Source organism: Sorghum bicolor, chromosome 2 (assembly GCF_000003195.3).
Source record: "Sorghum bicolor cultivar BTx623 chromosome 2, Sorghum_bicolor_NCBIv3, whole genome shotgun sequence".
Lineage (NCBI taxonomy): Eukaryota > Viridiplantae > Streptophyta > Magnoliopsida > Poales > Poaceae > Sorghum > Sorghum bicolor.
The window spans coordinates 69,010,475-69,037,365 of NC_012871.2; the positions used below are offsets into that span (position 1 = coordinate 69,010,475).

General features: G+C 42.9%; 5 protein-coding genes across 17 annotated transcripts; 4 read left to right on the plus strand and 1 right to left on the minus strand.

Annotated features, from left to right (window-relative positions):
* On the minus strand, window positions 477-5,738 carry LOC110432561 (serine/arginine repetitive matrix protein 2-like). Of its 6 annotated transcripts, none has more exons than XR_002449988.1 (5): window positions 5,531-5,738; window positions 2,661-4,198; window positions 2,187-2,402; window positions 999-1,296; window positions 477-917 (listed from the first exon to the last, which is right to left on the minus strand). XR_002449988.1 is itself a non-coding variant. In XM_021453273.1 (4 exons), exons 2-4 carry the CDS (start codon window positions 4,196-4,198, stop codon window positions 1,158-1,160), a joined length of 1,893 nt encoding a protein of 630 aa, XP_021308948.1. In that variant the 5' UTR covers window positions 5,531-5,738; the 3' UTR covers window positions 477-1,157. The 6 variants fall into 6 exon arrangements, 2 of the variants coding, with proteins under 2 accessions (XP_021308948.1, XP_021308947.1); XR_002449987.1 differs by having other exon boundaries at window positions 477-927; XR_002449986.1 differs by having other exon boundaries at window positions 2,187-2,405.
* On the plus strand, window positions 8,649-10,281 carry LOC8080114 (probable protein phosphatase 2C 58). The gene is made up of 4 exons (XM_002460723.2): window positions 8,649-8,927; window positions 9,056-9,328; window positions 9,419-9,740; window positions 9,853-10,281. The coding sequence occupies exons 1-4, from the start codon at window positions 8,904-8,906 to the stop codon at window positions 10,143-10,145; spliced, it is 912 nt and encodes a 303-aa protein (XP_002460768.1). The 5' UTR covers window positions 8,649-8,903; the 3' UTR covers window positions 10,146-10,281.
* LOC110433044 (reactive Intermediate Deaminase A, chloroplastic) lies at window positions 10,844-13,466 on the plus strand. 2 transcript variants are annotated; one of them, XM_021454630.1, is made up of 6 exons: window positions 10,844-11,145; window positions 12,179-12,294; window positions 12,407-12,451; window positions 12,756-12,829; window positions 12,926-12,975; window positions 13,088-13,466. In XM_021454630.1, exons 1-6 carry the CDS (start codon window positions 10,986-10,988, stop codon window positions 13,177-13,179), a joined length of 537 nt encoding a protein of 178 aa, XP_021310305.1. In that variant the 5' UTR covers window positions 10,844-10,985; the 3' UTR covers window positions 13,180-13,466. The 2 variants fall into 2 exon arrangements, with proteins under 2 accessions (XP_021310305.1, XP_021310304.1); XM_021454629.1 differs by having other exon boundaries at window positions 13,110-13,464.
* On the plus strand, window positions 14,753-18,122 carry LOC8080115. 4 transcript variants are annotated; one of them, XM_002460724.2, is made up of 11 exons: window positions 14,753-14,911; window positions 15,663-15,870; window positions 16,004-16,160; window positions 16,236-16,322; window positions 16,411-16,538; window positions 16,643-16,739; window positions 16,838-16,915; window positions 17,099-17,324; window positions 17,403-17,641; window positions 17,753-17,812; window positions 17,907-18,122. In XM_002460724.2, exons 2-10 carry the CDS (start codon window positions 15,683-15,685, stop codon window positions 17,786-17,788), a joined length of 1,236 nt encoding a protein of 411 aa, XP_002460769.1. In that variant the 5' UTR covers window positions 14,753-14,911; window positions 15,663-15,682; the 3' UTR covers window positions 17,789-17,812; window positions 17,907-18,122. The 4 variants fall into 4 exon arrangements, with proteins under 4 accessions (XP_002460769.1, XP_021310126.1, XP_021310127.1 ...); XM_021454451.1 differs by having other exon boundaries at window positions 14,754-14,911; window positions 15,600-15,870; window positions 17,753-18,122; XM_021454452.1 differs by having other exon boundaries at window positions 14,754-14,911; window positions 17,412-17,641; window positions 17,753-18,122.
* On the plus strand, window positions 17,804-21,963 carry LOC8080116. 4 transcript variants are annotated; one of them, XM_021454455.1, is made up of 10 exons: window positions 17,804-18,256; window positions 19,456-19,653; window positions 19,763-19,919; window positions 19,991-20,077; window positions 20,163-20,290; window positions 20,382-20,478; window positions 20,607-20,684; window positions 20,793-21,018; window positions 21,368-21,591; window positions 21,682-21,963. In XM_021454455.1, exons 2-10 carry the CDS (start codon window positions 19,475-19,477, stop codon window positions 21,718-21,720), a joined length of 1,215 nt encoding a protein of 404 aa, XP_021310130.1. In that variant the 5' UTR covers window positions 17,804-18,256; window positions 19,456-19,474; the 3' UTR covers window positions 21,721-21,963. The 4 variants fall into 4 exon arrangements, with proteins under 4 accessions (XP_021310130.1, XP_021310131.1, XP_021310129.1 ...); XM_021454456.1 differs by lacking the exon at window positions 17,804-18,256 and adding an exon at window positions 18,525-18,832; XM_021454454.1 differs by lacking the exon at window positions 17,804-18,256 and adding an exon at window positions 18,526-18,839.

The following is a 26,891-nucleotide window of genomic DNA, read 5'->3' on the forward strand; positions in this document are numbered from 1 at the left end:
TAATTTACAGTAAAACTTATATATGAACAACATTCCAGATCAAATATTACAGCTACGACAAAAGTCAGATCAAGTATTATAGCTACGACAAAAGTCTAACTGTTCTCTCAGATCTGTTCAAAACGTGTGGGTATTTTAGCTAAAACGGTTTTGTTTGTTTATATCAGAGGGTCTGTGCATCCAAAGTCGGTCGACAAAAGAGTAGGAGGCACCAAATACTTTACACCGCACCGCATTGTCTTTGAAAAAAAAAATGTCCGCACATGTGACCGCAGATTCTAAAAAGATTTGCGACCTTCAGGATCGAGTTGTCATCGTTGAGAAAAACCGCAGCATCTCAGTCGATCAACAACCATACCATTGTGACGCCAACAAACCAGACCAAAAAAGAGCCGACATCATAACCTGAGCAGTTGTCGTCGACGTAGTACGCACATTGTCATTGTATAGCTCACCTAAAAAGAAACACACTGGCATGCATCCAAGCTCAATTTCCATGCCACTAATATTGTGCCAATAGACAGACAGCTCTAGATTCAAGAATACAGGATGGAAAACCATGTCAGCGGGAAAAAAAAATACATCACCAACAGATGGGGGCATAGGTGTCGTGTGGCAACCATAATTAAGCATCATCTGGAATCCGAAACACAAACTATAGGACATGTTCCAAATCCTCATTCAGAGGATGCAAACATTGAAAAGCTACTAATATGTAGATTATTGAACTACTAACATAACCCTCAGCATCACAAAGCTTGTTGAGTCTCCCGGAATCGGTTCATGGCATCAGTGAGCGCGAGACGAAGGTGAAGAAGAGAACTGACAGCTCACGAACAGGCACGTATCACATTTCATGTGTAGAGGTTGCAGACACTAAAAGGTACCACTAAGTCCCTCTTATCAGCAGCAGGGCCCTGAAACAAGCTAAGGTGTGACGTTACATCTTATTCTTGCAATAACTGTCAGCAAGGAAGTGCATTATTTATTACTCTTACTCCTAGTACAGCATCAAAAGCCAGGTTCGGATGAACTTTGACATGTACCGAGTATGTCATACCGATAGTAACTTTTTCCTGAATGATAAAATCTGTGCAAGGTTAAGCAATGAGATCCCCCTCCAACAATGGTGTGCGGAGGCCCACAAGGCAGAAGATTCACCATGCAGGTGCCTTTGACTTCTCCACAAGAATGATCCTCCCATTCCACTCAGTCTCGTCACAAGCACGGATTGCTGCATCAGCATCCTCATCCTTCTCCAAGGATAAGAATCCAAAGCCACGGGAATCTCCAGTTCTATAAAGAATGGAAACAGTACTGAGTAACTTCATTCTATCCAAGTGATGTATCTGAGTACAACATCAACATGATTGGTTCAAAAAAGTTACTGCATGCTGGGAACTAATTGGATAATGTAGGGGAAAACAGTGAAATTCCCTCACACAATGCTGAAAGTAATACCAAACCTCTAGAAAATGCAGTAGTAGCTTTCTTATAGTTGATCTGTAAAGAGTATAAGCCAGGCAAATTCCTATGACTGATTGCTTCAGGTTTATTACTGATTTGACAGGATAAATTTAGCTAATTAAGGTTTTGCAGTGCAATGATAAGCAGTTTGAAAATTTCCCATTGCCAGGCCAACTCCACTTTTCATTTTAATTGCTTTGAGTTATGTATAACAAAGGCTATTCAGTTGCAATTTGCTCTGACGTATCGACTTAAAAGCCCAGTACTTTGTATAATTTCACCAAAAAAAGAAGGTGTGGTTTCTTTTAAGTTTTACTTTTAGCCAAGATTCTGTTATTTAGGAGTCAACATGCCAAACTTAGGTGCAATGAAGTATAGACATTAGATTGCCTACCAAAATGTACGAGCATCTTATTCTAGACTTATAGAAGAATGTAGTTTAAATAAACTACGCTATCTAATAGATTAATTCTGGAACAGCTTCACAAATCAACCAAAAAGCATTCTATTCAAATTTGCAAAAGCATAAAAAATCATAACTGTTTAAATAAAAAAACATAAACAAAAGACGAGCAAAAGGTCTTGTCCAATGATGGCACTGCACTATGAAAGAAAGGATACTAAAAGTGCTGAAACCAGAAGAGTTGCAAAAAAGATCGTTGACAACATTACCAAGGAAGCTGGGAGATACAAATTTAGCATAATATGGAAGTAATTACCGTTTATCACGAACAACACGTGCACTTGTTACACGTCCAAACTTGCCAAATTTCTTCTCCAAATCTCGCTCAGTGGTGGCATAGCTAAATCCTGCAATAAAGAGATTCTTTCCAGGCTTACCCAATCCAGTCTTCCTGTTGGCAGGTGGTGACCAATGTCTTCTTGGTGAACGATGGCGATGACTAGTTGGGGGTGATCTGCGCCTTGGCGAATGCCTTCTACAGTACAAAAATAAATAGAAGAGAATAAAATAACAGGCAGAAAAATGATGCTGCAGACGCCAAATAAATAGTCCTACAATAGAAGTATACATGATACAAAAACGACCTATTCAAGGATGCATGTCCAGACTCCAGACAGTATCTAATCATAAATCCAGTATGTTGAAAAACATGAACCTGGCACGGTCATTTAAAGGAATTCATAATTTCAGCAGCCTTACTGCCTTATAGTTACTAATGGCAAGGAATCACCTTGGAGATCGCCTGTGATGATCCCTCGAGTGGGGAGACCTGGACCGAGATCTATCATGTTCTTTTCTATGTCTAGAGGTATCATGTTTTCTTGAAGGTGACCTTGATTTTGACCTATCCCTCCTCCTTGGGGAATCCCTCCTTTTTGGTGAGTCTCTCCTCCTTGGTGAGTCTCTCCTCCTTGGTGAGTCTCTCCTCCTTGGTGAATCTCTCTTCCTTGGTGACTCCCTCCTCCTAGGTGAGTGCCTCCTCCTAGGTGAGTCTCCCCTTCTTGGTGATTCCCTCCTCTTGTGTGAGGACCTTCGAGGGGATATAGATCTTCTTCGAGGGGGTGTAGATCTTCTTCGAGGAGATGCAGATCTTTGTCGAGGCGACACATCACCATGTCGAGACTCTCTCCGTCTTTTCCTTTCTACAGGAGAACTATGTCGCGCGTGTGGAGATAACTCCCTTGACGAGGCTCTTTTGCGGCTGGGGTCATGTTTTTCAGAAGATCGGGACCGATGTCTTATCGATGGGCTTTCAGAATGAGCTAACTCACCAACATCTTTGGCACGATATTGTGACTCCATCTTCTCAGATTGATGGGCATGTGAACCTTCAACTGGAGGAGATATCCTCCCGTCTGGAGATGGGGTATCCCTTTCCAGTCTTGCAAACCTTTCAGGGGATACTCTCCCATCTGGAGATGGTGTGTCCCTTTCCAGTCTTGCAAACCTGTCCGGTGGAGAATCAAATTGATTGTCTGGAGTTGAACTTCCATTTCTAGTACCAGGATTTTTCTGCTCTGTCTGTTCCCAAGAAGGAGGTACAGCTGAAGTGTTAAACTTCTCATTGTCTCGACCATTAATGGGGAAAGGTTTCCTACCATTCATTTGATCATCCTCTGACCCACTGTTTTCATTGTGAGAAGTCTCATGTAACTTTTCCATCTCCTCATTTTCCATCTGAAGCGCAGGAGAGTTTGGAATATCATCAGCAGGAGCCCCACTATTGTTAAGCTGGTAACCCTTACTACTATTTTCAGTTAACAAAGAGTCACCATGGTAGGCATCAGAATATGTAGTTTCTGGTTGAAAGTTTGATATATCATTACCACTGCTTTCAAGAAGCTTTGGAGGCAACACTGCACCAATCACTTCTGTGTTCTGATGTTCATCACAGCCCAGAGAAGTGATCTGTTCTTCAGAGTTACAATTGTGAACATTTTGTTCAGCTGCATCATTCTGTACATCAGATTCTATATTAAGAGGTTCTTGAGGTTGTTTCATCGAAGATTCTGGACTAGCTGAAGCAGATTTCATTACATTACAAGTGATTTGATCATTCATGAAGGGCGGAGAATCTGTAGATAAATACGGAATTGCATCAGCTGGATCAACCAAAAGTCCATGATCCAGTGTTGGAGACTCATGTTGTGGAATTCCTCCTCCTTGATAACCCAAGTGGTCCAACAGGCTGCCACCTTGGTCTCCAAATAATGGCCCAGGATCTCCACAAGTCCCCTCCAGATTTCTCTCAGGGGATATGTACTCCATCTGAATGAGCAAATTTGAATAGCATAAGCATACATAGCTTGCTCAATATAGCTATACAGGTCCAAATAACTCATTACACCATAATTTCGAACAGAAAAAAAAATAGATACGCTGAAGCAGCAAAATTATCACCTTCTTGGTATGATGCGTGCAGCACTACCTCATAGGAAATAATATAAACAACAGGCCTCTTTGCATTTCGAAGTGCTGATTTGCATTTGCATTAAGACCGTATTGCTCAATAAGTGTGTCAACAAAAGAATACTACAGTGGAATGTCAGACTTAACTAACTCAGGTCAGGTGTGGCAAAGTGTGTTCGGTGAACAAAAATAGCAACAATCATAACTCAATCTTAGTACTATGTTTCATAAATGGCAATACAGGTTAGATATTCCAATTCTAAAGCCATGTTAGTTCTACAATCAGAACAATACAAATCCAACAATGATGCCTAAAATAATAATAAAAAAGGTTTGTTTGGTTTGTGCCCAGCCAGCCTTGGTGCGATACGTCTACCCAACAGAATTTAGCAATTATCAGATGCCATCCAAATCTTTTGCCCGCCAAATTTTGGTAACGCATATTAGGCTACAAACCAACTAGCCTTCCACTGGTTCTCACAGTGATTGTAATAAAATTCTACAGATTATAAAGGGCACATACACATGCACATTAAAAAAACATTCACGAAATTCCACGAGTCAAGTTCTGACTTCAATAGTTGTAAGACTCTAGTTCCACTTCCAAGTCATCAAGTTTATTTGAAGAGAAACAACATAGGACATAAGACGCTATATAAAAACCATTTTGGACACTCTGGACATACATGGTAACAGGTTTATTTATGGTGATTTTCCAGCTTTTATTTGAGAAGGTCAACATCTATCGTAAAATCCCAGAACATTAGTACCGTTCCCACACTTCAACATGACAATGCCTATGAAGTAACCCCTAGCATCCTCCTAGAAACAGCAGCGGAACAAAAATCAACTGCACAGAGTACCAGAGATTTCAGTGAGCTATTTTGGAACACCAGCAGCGCCAAATCGGTAAAAAATTCGAACCCGGTTCCTTACGCAGATCCTCACTCCCCCTCAGTGACACACATGAACCAAGCGCAACAATGAGACCCGATCGCAACAATTCACTACGGCCGCAACCACACAACAGACCAACCACGGCGTCTAATCCGAGTGCCAACCAATCCAGCGCGAAATCCGCGCAACCCGGATCGAACCAGCTACCGCATCTAGGGCCCCCCCATCCGCGGATCCGAAACCCAATTCCGAGCGAGCGAGCGAGGCTGCGTCGTGGGGAAGCGGAGCGCTCACCTCGGACGGCGCCGGCGCGCGCCACCTCCACCGGCCCCCGCGATCCCTCTCGCGCCTCCCCCGCGCGAGGTTTTCTTCTGCCCCCCCTCTCTCCTCCTCTTCGTTAGGAGAGAGAGACCGGTAGAGATTTTTGGGGAGGCCGTACGAAACGGAGGGCTTCGGTGGTGTGGTGGCCTGGTGGGGCAGTATGGCTGGCCAAGGAGGAAATATGCCGCTGAGCTGCGGTGCGCGTGACGTGAGTGAGGTGATATGAGCAGGGTGGGCCCCAACCTAGAGGCCCCACCGGGCAGCGGGTCGTGTAGGCAGCCGGTGACCGGTGGGTGACCAACTACGCGGTGACTGTTTGTAACTATCGTTCCAACTTGCAACGGAAGCGTGCTGCACCGGGCACCTACCTGCACGTGGCGTTGTCCTGCGCCGGCGGAAGCGAGACTTCCATGGGCAGCACTTTCGTTTGTATTTGACAAATATTATCTAATCATGCACTAACTAGACTCAAAAGATTCGTCTCGTCAATTTCGACCAAACTATGCAATTAGTTTTTATTTTCGTCTATATTTAATACTCTATACACACGTCTAAAGATTCGATGTGACGGAGAATCTAAAAAATTTTGCAAAATTTTTTAGGAAGTAAACAAGGCCCCATCCTCAGTCAGTCCGTCTCGTCGGCGGCGAGTGTCTGCGGGCCGTGTTTAGTTACGCAAGAAAAAAATTTCGTGACACTGTATCATCTTCATTTGTTTGTGGTAATTATTGTTCAATCATAAGCTAACTAGACTTAAAAGATTTGTCTCGTCAATTTCGACTAAATTGTGTAATTAGTTTTCATTTTTATCTATATTTAATATTATATATATATATATTTAAAAATTCGATGTTACGGAAAATTTTGAAAAATTTTAGCTATTAGGGTGGAAGTAAACAAGGCCTGCGAGTTAGTTTTGCTTTTGGGATCGAAAATGATGAGAGCACGCCGTGATGAGCTATCATCCGGCCGCCGCCGCGGCAGCGGACCAAGATGCGGTCACGACCAGCCTTTCGGCCCTTGCACACCGCACGCTCTAGGTCTCGCCGTCTCGCTGCTTCGTCGGTGGCCACTCACGGCACTCCTAATGCAAGACTCTATATTATTTATGATATTTTACTGATGTGGCACTATATTTATTGAAGAAAGAGGTAGAAAAAATAAAACTACAAGTCTTACTTAGACTCCAAGTCTACATTGCTCGAGGTAATAAATAATTTTAGACTCCATGATAGAGTCTGTATTGTAAGTGCCCTAAGTTCTTCTAGACCAGATCACCCCAGGCTCCCCTTTCGGTGTTTGGAATAACCTCAGTTCTGATAGGCCCTCAACGCCTCGTGTCTTGTGATTTTGCAGCACGTGGTTCTTCGCCAGTTGAAGAGGGTCCTTAGCTTGCAGTTGCAGCTGGACCTGGATGGCTCGACTGCTAGAAGATTCAGGTGTGTAGTACTAGTATGTGTCTGCTCCTGTAGGACTGTAGGAGGGAGAACGTCAGCTTGTAAAGCAGCGTGTTACCGATAATTTCATTTGAATCTATACAGTGTGATCGAGTGATAGTACCATTTTGCCATCTTATTTAGGACATGTTTGGATCACATATTCACTGTTATTAGGCCCCTTTTGGTAGCTTTTATTGGGTCTGGCTTCTTGACACATTCATGATTCACACAAGCTAAAACCGGTGGGAGCTTTAGACCCTGTTTAGTTTCCCACCTAAAATTTTTTTATCCATTCCATCAAATATTTAGACACATACATGGAATATTAAATATAGATAAAAAATAAATTAATTACACAGTTTGGTTGAAAATCACGAGACGAATCTTTTAAGCCTAGTTACTCTATTATTAGCCTTAAGTGCTACAGTAACCTACATGTGCTAATGACAGATTAATTATGTTTAATACATTTGTCTTGTAGTTTCACGAGTTATGTAATTGTTTTTTTATTAGTTTCTAAAACCTCTTTCGATATTCTTCCGACACATCCGATATAACACATAAAAAAATTTCATCTCCAATCTAAACATGACCTACCAAATGGAGCCTCAACTGAGGTCCTATTGATCTTTAGGCCTTGTTTAGTTCACTCCAAAAACCAAAATCTTTTCAATATTCCCCGTCACATTGAATCTTACGTCAGAGTATTAAATATAAACGAAAATAAAAACTAATTGCATAGTTTACCTGTAAATCACGAGATGAATCTTTTAAACCTAGTTACTCTATGATTGGATAATGTTTGTCAAATAAAAACGAAAATGCTACAGTTCGGAACTAAACAAGGCCTTAGATGATATCTTACCTACCATTCAGATAATATTTAGCTGTCAGCAGGCTTTTTGCCAGCTTAAATTAGCTAAATATCAGTACGCACTTTTCTAGCTTAAATTTAGCTAGGTGGATCCAAACCAGGCTTTTAATTTTTGTCTGTGTTGGGCATGCTGGAATATTGTTCTCTCTGTCTTGCCACACAAATGCCCAAAATAAACGTACTGGTGTTCATCGGTGCTTTAATTTCGCTGTGATTTGTGATGACGAGGTCTGAAACAAATTCATTCAGTCCTTACAGTTTAAGCCTAACTCTTGGCTTCGGTTTATATGGCCTTGTTTACTTCTAAATTTTTTTGCAAAATATAAATAGTGACACTTTCGTTTGTATTTGATAAATATTGTCTAATTATGAACTAATTAGGTCAAAAGATTCGTCTCGTCAATTTCGACCAAACCGTGTAATTAGTTTTTATTTTCGTCTATGTTTAATACTCAATACATGCGTCTAAAGATTCGATGTGACGGAAAATCTGAAAAATTTTACAAAATATTTTGGGAACTAAACAAGGCCATAGTTGTACAAGTTTGATAGAAAGCCCGTTTTGAGCTTTCTGAAAAGCGAACTGGACCTAGTTTAGAAAACGTACACTTTCGTTCTCCTCTAAAGAAAACATCAAGCTGCAGAGTTGCGACCGTGCACGCGCGCCCGTGAGCGTGTGTGGACAGCAGCAAGCGACCGCCTAGCCGGCCGGCCCCAGTCCCCAAGCCACACTCCATGACGATGGCCGCCAGGTGCTCCGACGAGGCGCCTCCACGCCCGCGGCGGACCGCGACGTGTCGCGCGGCGCCGCCTCCATGGAACTCTCGCGCGCCCGCCTAAGCCTAGCACGAAGTCACCGGAAGAAGAACACGCTGGTGAACTCCAGCTCCAGCGACACCTCGGTATAAATAAACCAGGAGACGGCGAGGTAAACCTCTGCAGCTGAGGTTTACTAGTTCCCGTCGGTGACCGTACGTACGTGAAGAAGTCGATCGATCAAGAGCTCGATCAAGCTGACCAGACCAGCTACGACATGGCCTCCCTGCAGCAACGCAAGGTGAGATCGAGAGTTGTCTTCCTGTCTTGGCCGGCCGGGTGATCCGGTGTACGTACGATTTCGTGTAAAAAAAATAACTTGCGTGGACTGGGGTTTTTTTCTCGTATTGTTATTGTTCGGCCGGCGAGGAGGAGAGCGGCGGCGACCATGGCCATGCGGCTGCGGACGAGGCGGTGCGCGGGACGGGGAAAGGCAAGAGCGAGGCGGCGCCGGGGCGACGGAAGGTGACGTACGGGTTCCACCTGGCGGAGGGCCGGACGCCGCACGGCATGGAGGACCGCCACGTGGCCGAGTTCCGGCAGCTGGACGACGGCAACGAGGTCGGCCTCTTCGCCGGCCACTCCGGCGCCGACGTCGCCACCTACCTCCGCGAGCACCTCTTCGACAACATCCTCAACCAAGTAAAACATCCATTTCTTTAGCAGTACTTGAGATCGATGCTTGCGTCGATTTTTTTTTTTTTTTTTTTGCCGTGACGTCACGCGCGGCAGCCGGGCTTCGATTTCTGGACGGACCCGATGGAGGCGATCCGGCGCGCGTACCACCGCACGGACCGGAAGGTGCTGAAGAAGAAGAAGAAGAAGGACGACGACGGCGAGGGGAAGGGGATGGGCAGCCGGCGGCGCGGCGGGTCGACGGCGGTGACGGCGATCCTGATGAACGGAGAGGAGCTTGTGGTCGCCAACGTCGGCGACTCCCGCGCCGTGCTGTGCGACGCCGGCGGCAGGGCCAGGCAGCTGTCCGTGGACCACGAGCCGCTCCGCGAGCGCCGCGCCATCGAGGCCCGCGGCGGCTTCGTCACCGAGATCCACGGTCGGTAACGCACGAAACGAAACGCCCCTCGATCGATTGCATTGCATGCACGAAACGACACGATCCCATTGTTGTTGTTGTTGTTGACGACGACGTACGCGCGCGCGTGCAGGAGACGTGCCTCGCGTGGACGCGCAGCTGGCCATGGCGCGCGCGTTCGGGGACCGGTCGCTCAAGGAGCACATCAGCGCGGACCCGGACGTGGCCATCGAGGACGTCGGCGACGGCGCGGAGCTGCTCGTGCTGGCCAGCGACGGCCTGTGGAAGGTGATGTCGAACCAGGAGGCGGTGGACGAGGCTCGGAGCATCGAGGATGCCCGCGAGGCGGCGGTCAGGCTCGTCGACGAGGCAGTGCGGCGGGGCAGCAAGGACGACATCTCCTGCATTGTCGTGCGACTGCACTAGCGAACACCTGCTCATGCAAAATGTATGCGGCTGTTTAGAATCATTTCGGGCTTAGGCCCTGTTTCGCACTCGGCGGACTCTCAGAGCTTTATTCTCCGCTGAATCTGGTCAAACAGTTTTTTCTGAGAGAGAAAAATTCTATGTTGATCTTGTAAAGTGATTTTCTAAAATAAACTGCTAAAAACTGAAAATAATAGTTTCTCCTGATTATGTGAAATAATTTTAAAAAATCAAAGAGAAACACTTTTAACCATAATATTATTTCTCTCAAAAAAAAAGAATCAGAACATAAAAGCTTCTTCAAGAAAACTCTGAACTGGACTATAGTACAAATTTAGATATATTTTTTTGAGCAATGTAGTGCTCTACAAATTTAGATACTGAGTTAATACTCGGCGAGAGGATGGATAAATTCATAGATAGATTGCATTCTAACAAACCGATTCTTTCTGGCCCAGCCCAGGAACACTTTCAGCAACAGCCGAGGCCCAACTCTTACTCCGCAAACGCCTCTCGAAAGACCCCGCAGGGCCGCAGACGAGCAAGCAAATCCTCCGGCCTCCACGCTGTCAGTCGTCACCGTCGCTAGCCTACTACTAGCTACGTTACACAGAGTACGGATACGAGTATCCGATATAATAGGTATCGGATACGTGGATACACACTTTCTTAAAAAAAAAAAAATCTATCGGCGTCACCTCGCTGGAGTATCCGTGTAATACTAGTACAGCACGGGCGGGCGCGCGATCGCACCCACGCAAATCGCGACAATCCCCCAGGCCCCCACCGTCCCAACTCCCAACGCCCTCGCCCGTGCTCGCAGTTGGTAGGGTTCTAGCCATGGCGTGGAGCGCCGCCGCCGTCTCCAGGTTCGCCGCCACCTCCCCGGCCGCGGCACCCATCTCCGTCAGGCTCGGAGCCGCCGCCTCCCGCTCCTCCCTGTCCTTCTCCAGCGGGCGACGCCGCTCCGTCGCCGCGTCCCTCTCGACCTCCGCCACCGGTACGCCTCCCGCTCCCCTGCCGCCAACAGACGCGCGGATCGCTAGTGGTTTCCTTGCACTTACTGTTTACCTCGTCGTATCCTATTTCATATTCAAATGTAATTCGAGGCGGCGAATTTTAGTCATCCTTTCTTGTTTGAAAACGGAGGATGGATTGCTGCAGCGATTCGATTGTAGGGGCAGCTAATCCATGCTAATAATTAGCTAAATATGTGCATTGCTGAATTTGCTGGTCAATGTTTTCTGCCGGCGATAAAGTTTGCATTGTGCAATGAGAAGTGCAAGCTTACTCATCGTTAACCAATAAAAAAAAGCTATTGGTTGCTCATTTAGCTGGATGGTCACTTGGTCAGTGCGTATGACACCAGCAATGGCCAATATAAACATAGATAAATGATTTAATTTCTAAAGGGCAAGAAAAGCAATGAGGTTTACTTTCTGATGCCAAGAGGATTAGTGGAATGCTGAATGTGTTGGGAACAAAGGGCACATAAAGGTGATTGGTGTTCATTTCGGTTGGAAATCTGGGATTCACATGGTTCTATACTTCTATGTAAGAAACTGCTCTCACAAGTGCTGAATGGTTACTATTTAGTAGTGACAGTTTGCTAGAACAGTGCTATACCTCTTTAAAATGCAATTAGGCATCTATTGTGCCACTGAAAATTTTCGCAATCCCTTATATGTCACTGAGAATCATGAAATTAATTTCAAAGTGTCAATCTTAGCACACTGTGAAAATGCAGTTATCCTGGACAACAATTGCTCACCTGACCCTGATGTTTTCAAACATAAAAGAAAGGAACTGGACTAAAGGACAACTACAAACCCAAAACATAATTAACATGGTTTATGAGTTGCGAGTTGATGCTATTGAACAAATAAACAAAACTGGTTCTTTCTCCTACAGTCCTACACATGGCAACTTTGCAGGGCATTTGATTCTCTATTGAGGGGGAAGTCTAAAATAGAATTTGAACGTCTTGGACCATCTCATATGCTATACTGACAATTTTGGGAAATTCTGTTTAGCTGTAAAGGAGGCTGTTCAGACAGAGAAGGCACCGGCAGCTCTAGGCCCTTATTCTCAGGCCATCAAAGCAAACAATCTTGTGTTTGTTTCTGGAGTTCTTGGCTTGAATCCTGAGGTTTGCTTTTGGCTGTTGTTCTACCATTTTGTTGGTTTTATCTACATGACTTGTATCGGCTAGTTTGCTGGTTGTAGGTGATGACACAACTAATGTGCCTTTCTGTTTTCAGACCGGGAAGTTTGTATCTGAAAATGTTGAGGAGCAAACTGAGCAGGTGAAGACTTTGATTCCCAGATGTGAATATATATCATTTGTGACTCAGTTTCTCAGTTGTTCCCAGTATCTATTGATCTGGCATAACAATATGCGTTTCAGACATCTGTTAAAATAACTAATATGATTCACTCATGCTATATGAAAACCTATCTGAAATATTTTAGAAATTTGATACTGAATCCGCATCTGCTAAATGCAGAAATGGGATATCCTGTATGACATTCTGCAGGAACATAGGTTGCCTTTTTCAAGTTTGCGTTCAGAAAACAGTTGTCTGCTGTATCATACTTTCTTTGTCACAGGTTATGAAGAACATGGGCGAGATATTGAAAGCAAGTGGTGCTAGTTATTCTTCAGTTGTGAAGACAACAATCATGTAAGCACATGTTCGTTACATGGGTCAAGGCTACTTTGCTAAAGATATTTTGATCTCTCCAGGTGTGATTCAGTGATTCTATTCTTGTACCCGCAGGTTGGCTGATCTGCAGGATTTCAAGAAAGTGAACGAGGTCTATGGCAAATGTAAGTTTGAGCTGTGTTACCCTTCCTGGTCCTAGTGATGTAATAGTTCAGATTACCATAATCAGATTCTCGATGTCATATCCTTAACCTTTCTTTTTCCTTTTTTCTGAAGATATTTGCGGTTCTTGTTGCAGATTTCCCGGCACCTGCACCTGCACGTTCAACATACCAAGTGGCAGCGCTGCCACTGAATGCCAGGATTGAGATCGAGTGCATCGCGGCTCTCTAATCAGATCATTCAACCACTCATCAAAATCATCAATAAGCATTCCCACCGTGTCTATGTAGTTCACTATCCTGGAAGCCCCTGAGGCATTTGTGGTAGAAGTACTTCTAGTGTCAATCGAAAAAATGAGACTTGTACCAGTCCAGTTCCTGAAAACTGCGGATAATAAACCTTGGTGTCCAGGATAAGTGATGTGTGTGTGAACAGTGCATCTGGTAGGAGAATTGTTGGGTGGTTCGTTACTCGGATTCTTCGCTCTTTAAGAGTACGATGGATCAACATCAGTAGCCTTAGGTTTTATAGTGAGACTTGTAAAAGCAACAAACAAACACACCGTAAGGCCTTGTTTAGTTCTCAAAAAAAATTGCAAAAAAAATTTAGATTTTCCGTTACATCGAAGCTTGTAGCGCATGCATAGAATATTAAATATAAATAAAAATAATAACTAATTGCACAGTTTGTCTGTGCGAGGTAAATCTTTTGAATCTAGTTAGTCTATGATTGGATAATATTTGTTAAATACAAGTGAAAATAATACATTGTCTCTTTTACAAAAAAATTTGGAACTAAACAATAGCTAAGTTTTATAATGAGACATAAAAACAGCATACAGAGGCGCGGGGTGATTCCCTTGACGCAGGGAAGGGCAGCGGCGGTAGCTCAGACATCAGAGGACGTCTGGCATCGCATATGTACGCTAGGCCTTTTTAGTTCACCTTGAAAACTGGTTTTCAAGATTCTCCGTCACATCGAATTTTATAGTACATGCATGAAACATTAAATATAGACGATAACAAAAATTAATTTACACAGTTTAGCTGTAAATCACGAGATAAATCTTTTAATCCTAGTTAGCACATAATTGGATAATATTTATCACAAACAAACGAAAGTGCTACAGTACCGAAAAGTGAAAACTTTTCGGAACTAAACAAGGGCCTACTGAAAAACTGCGCAGCCGCCGCGAAAGATTGGCAATGGATTGCAGTAAGATTGGGCGGGTTCTTTTTTTTTTGGCTGAATCATGGAAAAAAAAATAGTCCGCTATTTTTGCCGCTATAGCCTAAAATAATTTAAAAAAAATTATGCCGCTATTTACGTTCATACATAAATTTGCCGCTAAAATATGCTAATTACGGTTTATAAAACGCTAAACACCTTGGTCTTAGCTCGCTATTTAAAACATGGGTCTGAATGCAACGACCTCTCTTTGCAGCACTTTCTGGAGAAATACTCCCTCCGTCCCTTTTTAATTGTCGCTTGCGCTTTCCGAAAAACAACTACCGCTACCGTCAATTATATATTAAAAAATATTAATATTTATAATACATAATTAGTATCATTAGAAAGATCTTTGAATCTAGTTTTTTAACAAAATTATTTGGAAATACAAATGTTGCACGTATTTTTCTATAAAACAAGTCAAACTTGTGGCACGTACAACAACAACGACAATTAAAAAAGACGGATAGAGTAATAGTTTTCATAGATTCTGATGTGTTCAATCCCTCACTATAATCATTTCCTACCTACTCTCCACTTTGCTTCTCCACTATAGAAAGCAGCCTGATTCCGTTAGCAGTTTAGGAGCCCCCACACTAGTCCTACGAGGCCACAGCGCCGCCGCGGACTCACCGTCGCCAGACTCGCCACCGAGCTGCCGCCCGCAGCTGAACGCCGCCGCTCCCGCTCGACTGGTCTGATCAGAAGGTGCTCCCTCTCCCTCTCATCCCGTCCCTTTTTTTTGGCAGCACTGGGTTGGGCATTTGGGGTTTTTGGTCCGATGCCATATCGTATCCAGTGTGCACGGTTCTATCGATTTTTTGGTGCCGATCGTGGGTGCAGATCTTAAACGGTTCCGTTTGGTGCGTGGTTCTATCCGTAGCATGTCCTAAGGACTAGGACATTGCGGTTCATCGAATTTTGCAAGTTAATTTACTTTACAATTGGCTACCCTACACACAAGTTAGTTGTTTCAAAATTCGCACCATTTACAGGCTGTTTGCATAGTTCTTTCTTTTTGGTATCGCATATGAATGATATACAAATATATTTACAAATCCATTCATATATGCATATACGCCGGACAGATAGTCCCTCTCCTTGTACTGATACAGATCTTTTAAATAGTTGCAAGCACGTGATGATTATTTTTTATATGGATTATGGATTGGTTCATACGAGTGATTACACAAGCACGAAAGTGAATTTCGCTTCTTTAGTAGTATGATACAATGGAATGCCTTAGGAAAAAAAATGTTTCCCACTCTACTTCCTTCATTGAATGATTGAAGTAAAATTCCGTTTTTCTAATGATTGGTATACTACATTTGGTGTATGGGTATCTTGCTTTCTAATTTCTGTTGTGCACAAGTTTATTCATTTTTCCTTTTCGTAGGTTCTGCGGGAGTTTACCTATAAACTTTCTTATCTTCAACATTAACCCAATGCAACTTTTTAGGAACCAACCTATGTAAGGCAATGCTTACCACCTGTACTGGCAAGCTACAACTAATATGGAACGCCATATCCTGCGTACTGCTCTTCTACGCTTTCATCACTTTTGATTCACCTCATAAGATCTGCCACAGCAAGAGACCTTTCAACTTCACAACATCGGTCTCTAGGTCGTTGCATGAGATCCACGCCAATTCAAGACTTGTTCATGAGTATGTGCTGTTCTGATTTGTCTTTCAACAGCCTGAGCCAGCTCTGTACTATCTATTTTCTGTTTTGATTTTGATTATGTTTTAGTAGGCTTCAGATTTGACCCATTGTTCTTGTGGCTAACCTGAATTACAGAAAGGTCGTCGTTGGACAGAGGCTGGCAGAAAACACCCAAACCATTACTAACATTACTACAATTGCGACATCTGGCTGGAGCATTGTGAAGAAAGAGTTCACATTTCCTGCTAGGCGTGCCCCTTTCAATAGCTGTCATGCTTCCACTATTGTACAGGTACATGGCCTCTGGATGTAATAGCATTTTAAAGAAGACATGAGAATCGCTCACGTATGAAGTTTGTTCAAGCAGATTGATGAAGGGAATTTTTTGGTGGCATATTTTGGTGGATCTACGGAAGGTGCTCCGGATGTCAAAATCTGGTTGCAGAGATATAGTGTGGGTTCAATTCATCAAACATACATAAGTTTTTTTTTACACCTAGAAGAGCAGGCTTTACATTTTACTAACAAACTTACATTTTTAGGGTGGCCACTGGCATCCTCCAGTAGTGGCTGATGAGCAATTGGGGGTGCCTATGTGGAACCCTGTTCTGTTTCAGCTTCCCTCTCGTGAACTGCTTCTCTTCTACAAGATTGGCCAAGAAGTCCAGAAGTATGACCTTGGTTATGACCTCGGACCCCTTATCTCTGATAGACCAGGCTGTTCCAAAGAAATAGATGAATTTGGTGACCTGAGGCTAACTACAACTCATTCAGGTGGAGTGGTGCCATGAAAAGGTCGCTGGATGGCGGACTAACCTGGTTACCAAGAGAGCAGCTGCCACCTGGTATCCTTGGTCCAATTAAGAACAAGGCATGTCAAAATTCCTGGTCTTTTGCTCTGTGTCACATCATAGCATAGCAGTTTTGGATGCTATGTTTTCTGCAAAACTAATTAAATTCCAAATGCAGCCATTCTTGCTTGAAGATGGTCGCCTACTATGTGGATCATCAGTTGAGAGTTGGAACTCTTGGGGTGCATGGCTTGAGGTATCCAGATGTTTCTCTGTTCTTTCTTTGAGAAATCATGTAGAAGTTACTCCTTCTGTTCAAACTTGTCTGTCTTTAACCGCTAGTGTTTCTTAAAACGACTTATAATTTGGCACTTAGGGAGTAACAGCTAGTGTTTCTTAAATAATGGCTCTCGCTTCTGACAAATCTTTAGTAGCAAAGGTTACACAAAACGCCGGCCGTACATGGAGAAAGTATGGCCCTATATATGTAGAAGGACAGCCACTTGGGGTGATTCAGCCAGTTCCCTACCGTACTGCAAATGGGATTATTCGAGTGCTGCTAAGATCATTTCAGACAATAGGCCGTGTCTGTATGGCAGACTCCTTTGATGGAGGTGTGACATGGAGTTTTGTGCGAGGAACTGAGCTTCCAAACCCGAATTCTGGTGAAGTTCCCTAAAGCCTTCAAGGCATACATACGAATTTCTTAAAAATATTTGCTACCGCTCTATTTACATCTCCAGACTTGAAAGCTGAAGGTATTGATGGAGTTAAGATGAAGGATGGAAGAGTGGTGCTTGCCTACAACACTTTTTCCAGAGGAACGCTCAAGCTCGCAGTTTCCTTAAATGATGGTGATTCTTGGAACGAAGTGCTGACACTGGAGGATACCAGTGGTATGGAGTTTTCATATCCTGCAGTGATCCAGACCATGGATCAGCTCATACATGTGACGTACACATACAACCGAACGCAGATTAAGGTGATTTCCCTGATTCACGCATAATGAAACAGTAATCTTTGCAGCATTAGTGTTTTTTCCTCGCTCTGTTGATACTGCATTTGCTAAAGAGTATTCTTGAATGCCTTGCAGCATGTTGTTATTAAACCTGGTGCCACGATGAAGTGAATCCGCAACTATGGGAGGATCATGGTTTGCAACATGGAAGCACTTAAACTTTGTTCAACAGCTTTGTGTGACAATTACATCATACTTGCTAAATTACCTGATTGTATTGTGCTTCTAGGTTGTTGCTGAAGAAACGTTTGCAACTACATTTTTAACAGATGCTACATACATCCCTCCCAAAAAGAGTGGCACGCTACGCTAGTGTTCAAAATTTGTTCCAGAAAGAGTGTCATTTCACCCTCTGGACTAGTTTGGTGGGAACCAGCTACCAAGAGTCATTTTTTTGTAGGCACATCATCTTATACTAGTAAAATTATTAAAGATTTGTTGGAAATGGAAAGATGTACATGTGCACAGCTGTTCCTTATCTGGCAGTTCTATCCCTTTCTCTTGTCGTGCCAGTCAACTATCATATGCTCTGGTTGGGCTCTTTCACTATGACCAAATTCCAACATTAATTAGAGAAAGGTAATGGTCATCGCTACAGATTCACTCCGACAAAACATCCTGTCAGAACAATGCATTTGTCTTGCTTAATTCATTCTGTTTGGGAGTTAGTATCCGTAACAAATCTTCAGCCTTTTTTCTAGGATGACTTATCGTTAGAGGATAGGGGAATGAAAGAGAAACCACGGATGTATTTGTTGACAAATTTTATTATGAAATGTATAGTACAGTATAGGAGCAGGAGCTGAGCGTGTTCGGTTCGTTATTTTTTTTGGCACTAAACAAAAAGTGTTATGCCAAATCAGTCACTGTCCTCCCACTCTCCCTCGTCTCCACTCTCCTCCGTGACTTGACCGCAGACGCGACTAGAGCAGTCACCGCGGCGTTGCTGCCGTGTCTTGCCCCGAACCATAGCCGTCAACGGCTCAACGCCGCCGCGAACCGCAGCGGCGCGACCCCCATTCGAAGCCGGGGCCAGCGAAGCGAGCGCCTCGCTTCCACAACTTGCTAGCTGCAGCTGCAGCGCCGCCGGCCCGACCAACGCCCGAGCCAGCCGTGGGCGTACGGCCGCCGATTCCTCTGGGAGTCTGTGCTCTGGTGGATGGTGATCCCTCTCCTCATACCGTTTCTGTTGGTCCTGTGCGATGTAGGCCTAAATGGCTAAGTGGGTGCGGTTACTTCGTGGATTTTGCTCGGGTTACCTGTAGTTCCGCTTCCGCCGTGTTCTCGCGGTAGGTAGAGGATCGATATGTGTGTCCCTGTTGAAAGAAATATTCGATTCTTCTCTTTGAGATGATGAGGACGATATTCTTGGTGATTGGTGGAGATAGAATGGCCTCAAAAGAGTGATTATATGTGCATCGAAGTGATTTAGTGGTACACTAATGTGAAGCAGTGAGTGTGATATCCTCTGTCAGGAATGCATAGTGTTCGTTCTCTTCCTAGAACATGGATGTTTTTTTTCCTTATGCCAGTTGTAATGTGAATATGTGATACGGAGTTAGTATCCAGTTTTAGGATATACAGTAGGTCAGTAGCCTTTCTTTTTTCAAAGCTAGTATGGCGTATCTGAAATCCTAAGAAAAGAAATTGTTGGCAGTCTGCAATCTTCTGTTCCTTAAAGCAATTCTGAAAACTAGGCTAGTGGATATGTTGTACTACTTGGTATTGCAAAGGCTGTCTTATATGGCTTACTTATCTTTAACGTTACCCTGTTGCAGCCTTGTAGGAACACACTTGATGAGGTTACAATACGTGTGGAACGCTGTACCCTTCATCCTGCTATTTTCTGCGCTCCTCTTTATTCCTGTCTCAACACATAAAATCTTCTCCAAAAATAAACCTTTCAACTTCACTACACCATCTGCTAGTGCTAGGTTGTTGCTTGAGATCGGCCAAAGTTCAGGACTTGTTCAGGAGTAAGTTCTAGCTTGCCTTTCACAGCGTTAGGAAGCTAGATTTTTCTTTTTTATGTTTAATGGGCTTGGTAATTTCATCTTTTGACTTCATCGCTAACCTGAATGACAGCAAGGTGAAAGTTGGACAAAATTTGGAAGAGGACACCCAAAGCATTATCAACATGACTATGAATATGACGTCTGGGTGGTGCATTGTGAAAGAAGAACTCACATTTCCTGCTGGAGGTGCCCCTTTCAGAAGTTGCCATGCTTCAACTATTGTACAGGTATATGGCCTTCAGATGCAACTGCATTTTGGAAACTCGAAATTATTTACATGTGAATTTTGACTTTTCAGATTGAGGAACACAATTTTTTGGTAGCATATTTTGGTGGATCCAGCGAAGGTGCTCCAGATGTTAAAATCTGGTTACAGAGATATAGTGTGGGTTCAACGCATCCGAAATGCTTCCTTTTTGTTCTCTGAAACTAGAAGAGCAATTCTTACTTGGAATATTACATTTGTATAGGATGGACACTGGCATCCTCCAGTGGTCGCTGATCAACAAGATGGGGTGCCCATGTGGAATCCTGTTTTGTTTCAACTTCCCTCACGTGAGCTTCTTCTATTCTACAAGATTGGTCAAGAAGTTCAGAAGTAAGAGTGTAAAACCTTTATGTGTGACTATTGATCAACTATCTCTGATTCAAGGAATGTAATGATCTGATGCTCAACATTACCTGTTCAGGTGGAGCGGTGCCATGAAAAGATCGTTAGATGGCGGTGTAACCTGGTCACAGAGAGAGCAGTTACCTCCTGGTATCCTTGGTCCTATTAAGAATAAGGCATGTATAAATGTGGTGTTTTTCTTTACCTCACATCTTACTAGTGTCCATTGGTTTTCTGTCCCTTTTATTATGATGTATGTTTTCCCATATTAAGATGGAACCAAATGCTAACTTCTCTGATGCAGCCTTTCTTGCTTGAAGATGGGCGCCTACTGTGTGGATCATCAGTTGAAAGTTGGAATTCTTGGGGTGCATGGCTTGAGGTACTCGCATGTTTCATTTCTTTCAAAAATTCATGTAAAAATTGACAACAACTCTATTTAGCACTGTGCAACATGGTTGTATGTTCTAACAACTTTTTATCAACAAAGGTTACGAAAGATGCCGGACGGACATGGAGAAAGTATGGCCCTATATGTATAGAAGGTCAACCACTTGGGGTGATTCAACCAGTTCCCTACCGGACTGACAATGGGACTATTCGAGTGTTGCTGCGATCATTTGAAACAATCGGACGTGTCTGTATGGCTGATTCTGTTGATGAAGGTGTGACATGGAGTTATGTCCATGAGACTGAGCTTCCAAACCCAAATTCTGGTGAGCCCAATGAGCTTTCTGCATGATTCAGTAGCCTTGTAACAGTAATATTTAAAAGGTTTTTTCAAGACCAAAAAGCATCATCCGTGTGGTGGTGGAGTTGTTGGTGCATGACTCCACCCACCAGGAATTCCTGGTGTGCACTTATTTAGATGTTTGTGGAGTTTAATGGTTGTATGCATCCCTCGTTGGTGCATAGGCCGGAAGATATACTTGCTTCATCTAAAAAGCCCGGTAGCAACCATCAATAGATGGCTTGATGTTTCAGAAAGTTCAAAATGCATGCTTATGAGTTTTCAAATAATACTTGCTATCTCTCACTTTTCACCTCTGGACTGCACACTTGAAGGAATTGATGGAGTTAAGATGAAGGATGGAAGAGTACTGCTTGCCTACAACACCTTCTCCAGAGGAACGCTCAAAATTGCAGTCTCCTCAAACGATGGCGATTCATGGGATGAAGTAATGACGCTAGAGGATACCAAAGGTATGGAATTTTCGTATCCTGCAGTGATCCAGTCTTTGGATGAGCTCATACATATTACCTACACATACAATCGGACACAGGTTAAGGTAAACATCTCTAATGCATACACTAATTTTCTAACCACAATAACCTTTTGTTGGCGCATCTCGTAAAGAGTATTCTTGAATTCTTTGCAGCATGTTGTTCTTCAACCTAGTGCAATGGTGAAGTTGTGAGCCTGCAACTGATGAATACCTCTGGGTGGCAACTTCAGGACTCTTCAAGTATCATGGTAAAAAAATGTGTTTCTAAGAAGCATCCATGTAACCGGGTACCAAAATTATGAAACCTGTTATGTACCCGGGATATGTCAAGCCACGCACTCCAGATTGTGAAGAAAACTTTGAAGTAGAACAGGAATCTGTCATCCGCACGCTCTTTGTGAATAATTCAAGCTTCAGCTGAACTTGTTCCCGAGACACGCAGTTCTGAAAGTGAACCTCTCTGCTTGACATTCTCGGTAAGATATAATTGCATTTCTAAATCGACTTAACTTTCCATATGGAAATCGAAAAAATGGCAAGGAAAGGCTACATCCGTAAGCATAAAGTGAGAGAAACTGTATTCAGAGGGAGAATGAAGTGCCTAACATGGGTTGGGCTAAAATTGCTCCCCTCTCCGGTGTCCGGTCCTAACCAAACGAACTTGCAGGCCAGCCTGGGAGAGCTTTCCCTCCGGGACGGCCCCTTGCTTGTGGAGCCTGTGATTTTTAACATTACGGTAATCTACAGTTATCATGTGAGTCCTTTTTTTAGCCACGTAGTAGGTATAGATAAAAAAAATAATTTTACAGCCATGGTTGATGAGATGTTCAAACTGAGGTGAGCCTGTGAGCTTCAGCCGCCTCTTGGCACTAGTCAATTTTTGTGGCCGCTTCATGTCCACGATTATCACATGCAAAGTTACAGTACGTACTGCAAAAGGTGCGAGTGAAGCTATGAGCTTGCATGTCGGCTAATTAAGAACGTTATTTATTTATATTACTTACAGAGTAAAGCACTTTGCTTTTGCCAGCGTGATTCGTACCCCTAGCCGCCCCTAGCCACCTAATTAAGAAGGGGTACGGTATGTAGTGAACACGTGACCAACTTCGGGAACTCGGGAAGGTAGAGTGAAACTTCCTGTTTACGTACGTGCAACAAGGACACACGGCTGCTGTGTACGCACAAAAACAGTGACACTTTGACAAACACAATGGGTAAAGTACTGTCGACATCGTATAGTGACATTTACTGTTCTCTCCATCTCCGGTTGCAGTAATTAAAAATATCTCTAGATTCAACAATTTATTAAAAGGGAATATATATTTTGGGTCTGTCATGTCATATATGTAAATAGTGATATCGTATCATCAGGTGGAATACTTTGTAACATACTCGCTCCATCCCAAATTATAAGCCAAGAATTTTGGAGAGTCAAAGCATCTCAAGTTTAATCAAATTTATATGATAAAATAATAATATTTATGATATTAATCAAGCATTATTAGGTTTTTATTAAGTATATTTCCACACTATATCCTTTTTTATGTCATAAATCATTGTGATTCTTTCTATAATTTTAATCAAACTTAAAATGCCTTGACTCTTCAAGATTAATTCTTAGAATGACTTATAATTTGGGATGGAGGGAGTAGTATATTTTTTAAAAGAAAAAAATAATTGTCATATACTGTGTAGATGCTCATCAATGGAACGATTAGGACACACTCCAAAGTTGCAAGAAAACTTTTTTTTTTGCGAGTAGAAAACTAATCTATACACCTGGACAGAAAAAAAAAATTAATCATAAACTAAAGTAACTAATTAACTAGTAATTCTCTCATCTCTTTGTTACGTTTGTTATGAAAGGTAGGCTTTTTCTTCAAACCAATAAGAAAAGTGTAGATAGAGTAATTAAAGATGTATATATGCATGTGACGGTGTACACATGGTGGATATATAGTATATAGATGCGGACCTTTTTTTTAACCTAGATGCGGACCTTTTGGTTATGATGAAGCCATGCATGCATGTTTGTCAATTATATATCTTTTGCATTGGCGAACCCCACACAGGCCATTTGTCTAGTCTAGTCCTTTAAACAAAAACAATTAGCTCGGACTCGTACATGCATGTTTTTCCTTTTTTATCAGCGTGGCAGATTAACAATTGGCGTTCGATATATTTTCAGTGCCAACATGCCTTGTTCCTGTTGACTTAGTACTCATCAGAATTATACGGCGGGGAATAGCATGTGCATGCATACTCTTTCACAAATAAATAAACAGATAAAAAGGTGAACACCTATATACTATTAATATATGCGCATATATATCCCGTTAACAAACTAACAGGGAAATGGGAAGATGCCTACTATACCTGTAGCATGTAAAGCGTGAGCACGATCGAGGTGTTGGTCGAAGCTAGCAGACCTGTTTCTATCCAAAAGGATCCAGATAACACCAACATATCTTGCTTTGCAGATCCGATGAGATCGCCCTTTATTACACATGTGTATGCATGTAATTGAAGCATCACAAGCTTGAGAGAACAAGTTGTTGCGAGCAGAGACACAACTTACTCCCGAAAGATAGACAAAACACCTTGTTGACTACCCGCAGAAAAATACCAAAAGAACAGTGGTAAGTGAGTGGAGTGCACTTCCATGGAAAAAAAATAAAGGCACTGCAAAAGCCGAGCAATTAACATCCATGCCATACCTTTCCATGCATGCTATATATAGTATGTACCAGTGAATATTCGTCCTGATGATACAAACTTAGTTTACTGAGTAGTGACACAACACTTACTCCTAAATTAAAAGGACAAGCACCGTACCTTGACAAGACGAAGAATATCAAACCCTAGCATGTAGCAACCTAGCTGGATCCATGTATGATCCATCATAATCTAAAGAAGCGCAAATTAAAGTTCTCTACAGCCAAATGGCATTTTTTTCAGCTTATTCTAGCCAGACTTATTTCCACCAGCCAAATAAATTAGAAATTTAATTTGATACAAAGATAGAGTAGCTTGTATACTTAGAACGGAGTGCATGCATGACTTTCAGTTTCCGCTCATGTGCGATATATAAGCACCGGTGAATATTCCTCCTGGGTTTTGTCAAGAAAGGAAGGTGATTTGGACACTCTGTAGTGGCAGTTCAACCTAGAGGAGATGACTCAGATGAGCATTATTGTGCCTCCATTATGGCTATCAAATTTCATCCAGATCAGAGACGAGAAAAAGGGAGGGAGGCAAAGTGTTGCAACCAGGAATTAATGTTCCGTCTAGTACATGCTAGGTGGAACATCATGAGATCATTAGCCAATGTCTAGTTATTTAATAGACTGATTGGGCAAGTATTATTTGCTAAAAACACCTTAACGTACTACTCCCTCTCCATCTCAAAATTATAAAGTCGTTCTAGCTTTTTCTATATACTAGCATATGCATGCTTGTGCGTTGCTACGACTCAATTTTTTCTATGCAAAAGAGTATAAGAAAAGAAACTACATGTAAATATATCTTTGACATCTCATTGAAGTAGAATGTCAAACAACAGATAGGACACCTGAAGTGCTAACCAACTGATATTGTCCAACTCCAGTTTTGGCCAATGCATATACTCTCTCTGTCTCTGAAAGCTGCAATTTTTAGAGTTGTCCTAAGTCAAACTTTTACAACTTTGACCAAATTTATAGAAAAAAAATGCTAAGATTTATAGTGTCAAATTAATACCATTAGATTTATTATAGAATATATTTTTGTAAGATACTTATTTTATATCATAGATATTGATGCTCTTTTCTATAAAGTTGGTTAAAGTTAGAAAAGTTTTTTTTTGCGAGTGAAGAGAGAGCTTTATTAACTAGAAATAGAGGAATTACAATCAGCCTTGATTGAGTTCAAGGCACACGCAGGAGCTTGACCCAACCAAGTTGCAGAGTGTTTACATTTTCTAGCATATAAAGCTAACGCATAAAGTTAGAAAAGTTTGATTGACACGGATTTGCTTCACACCCAGAGCTAGCTCTGTACAGATTTTGCGGATACCTTGGAATGCCACGATATTTGAGGATGGAATTTAATTAGCACCAAGGGAAAAGTGTTTCGACTATCACAAATAATTACTATACTCGTAAAACTTAACATAGCTCTTTCAACGCAAAAAGGAGCTTTGTCACCATACAAATAATCCATAAGCAAAATTACCTGAAAGTAGCAATAATGGTACTTTCCAACCAACTAACCAGCGTAATAAAGCTCTAGAAAAAAATTGTTAAGACTAGTAGACCAAATAAGAAAAAGGGAAATTAAATCCCACAGCCGACTTTATTGGGACCATGTTAATGATGTATATAGTGCTAATGGTCAGCCAGCTACCTAATTTTTAGCTCTAGCCTGTCCAAACAGATAATAAGAAAGATTAATAGGTGGACAATTTCTTTGAATTAGTTGTTAGCTAATTACTAAATGGCTAATCAAGACTAATTTTTAGCTCCAAATATCGATCTAAACATGCTATTGGATCCAGTCTCCAAGTCAAAGCAAGCTCTGGGCGAGCAGGCGGCTGCTATAGCACATGCCCGCACGCACGCACGCACCAGTGCGCCATCATCTATAGTAGTCGCCACCAGAACACACCTACTCAAGGAAAACTTCTCCCACTGTCAGCATCGCCAAAACACATCATCATCTTTACCGACGGAAGGCAAATAGTACAGTACCATGAAACCAGGCGCATACACATGTCACGGGCACCAGTAGAAGTATAAAAATGCCCGTGATCCCACGTACATACGGCGTGCAGTGTAGGAAGCCGCTGAACGGCTTTGTTAACTTATTCTGGGGCGCTGCCCGCTGGTGGCATGTCACGAGCTGAGGACACGATCGAGCCCCGGCACCAGGCACCACCGGAGCGGAGGAGTCCGCGTCTCGGCCCGCCGGGGGATCGGACATGGGAGGAAAGGAACAAATCCACGCGTGCGCGCGCCTTTGGAGAACGGAGGGGCAGGTGCAGGTGCATGCATGAGCACGGTGCGCCGGCCGTCGGGGCCCCGGGCGAGAGTGTCCCTCTCCGTGGGGCGCTCCGCGGTCATTGGACGTCTCTCTCGGCCAGTGAGGCCACCTTTGGATGTGGTGCCTGCACAGGATCGACAATGTCGTGGCAGTTTCATGGCTTCTTCCCAAACAAAAGACAAGAGAAGCAAAGTGTTAGTACGGTACTTGGTGTCGCAAGGGGGTGTTTACTTGGGGGTTTCTCAGGGTCATCTAGAGTTCACACAGTGTGAGTGAGCTGTTAAAAACTTATTACTGACTAGACAGATGTGTCGTTGTAGCCTTGTACCACAGCGAGAAGAGAC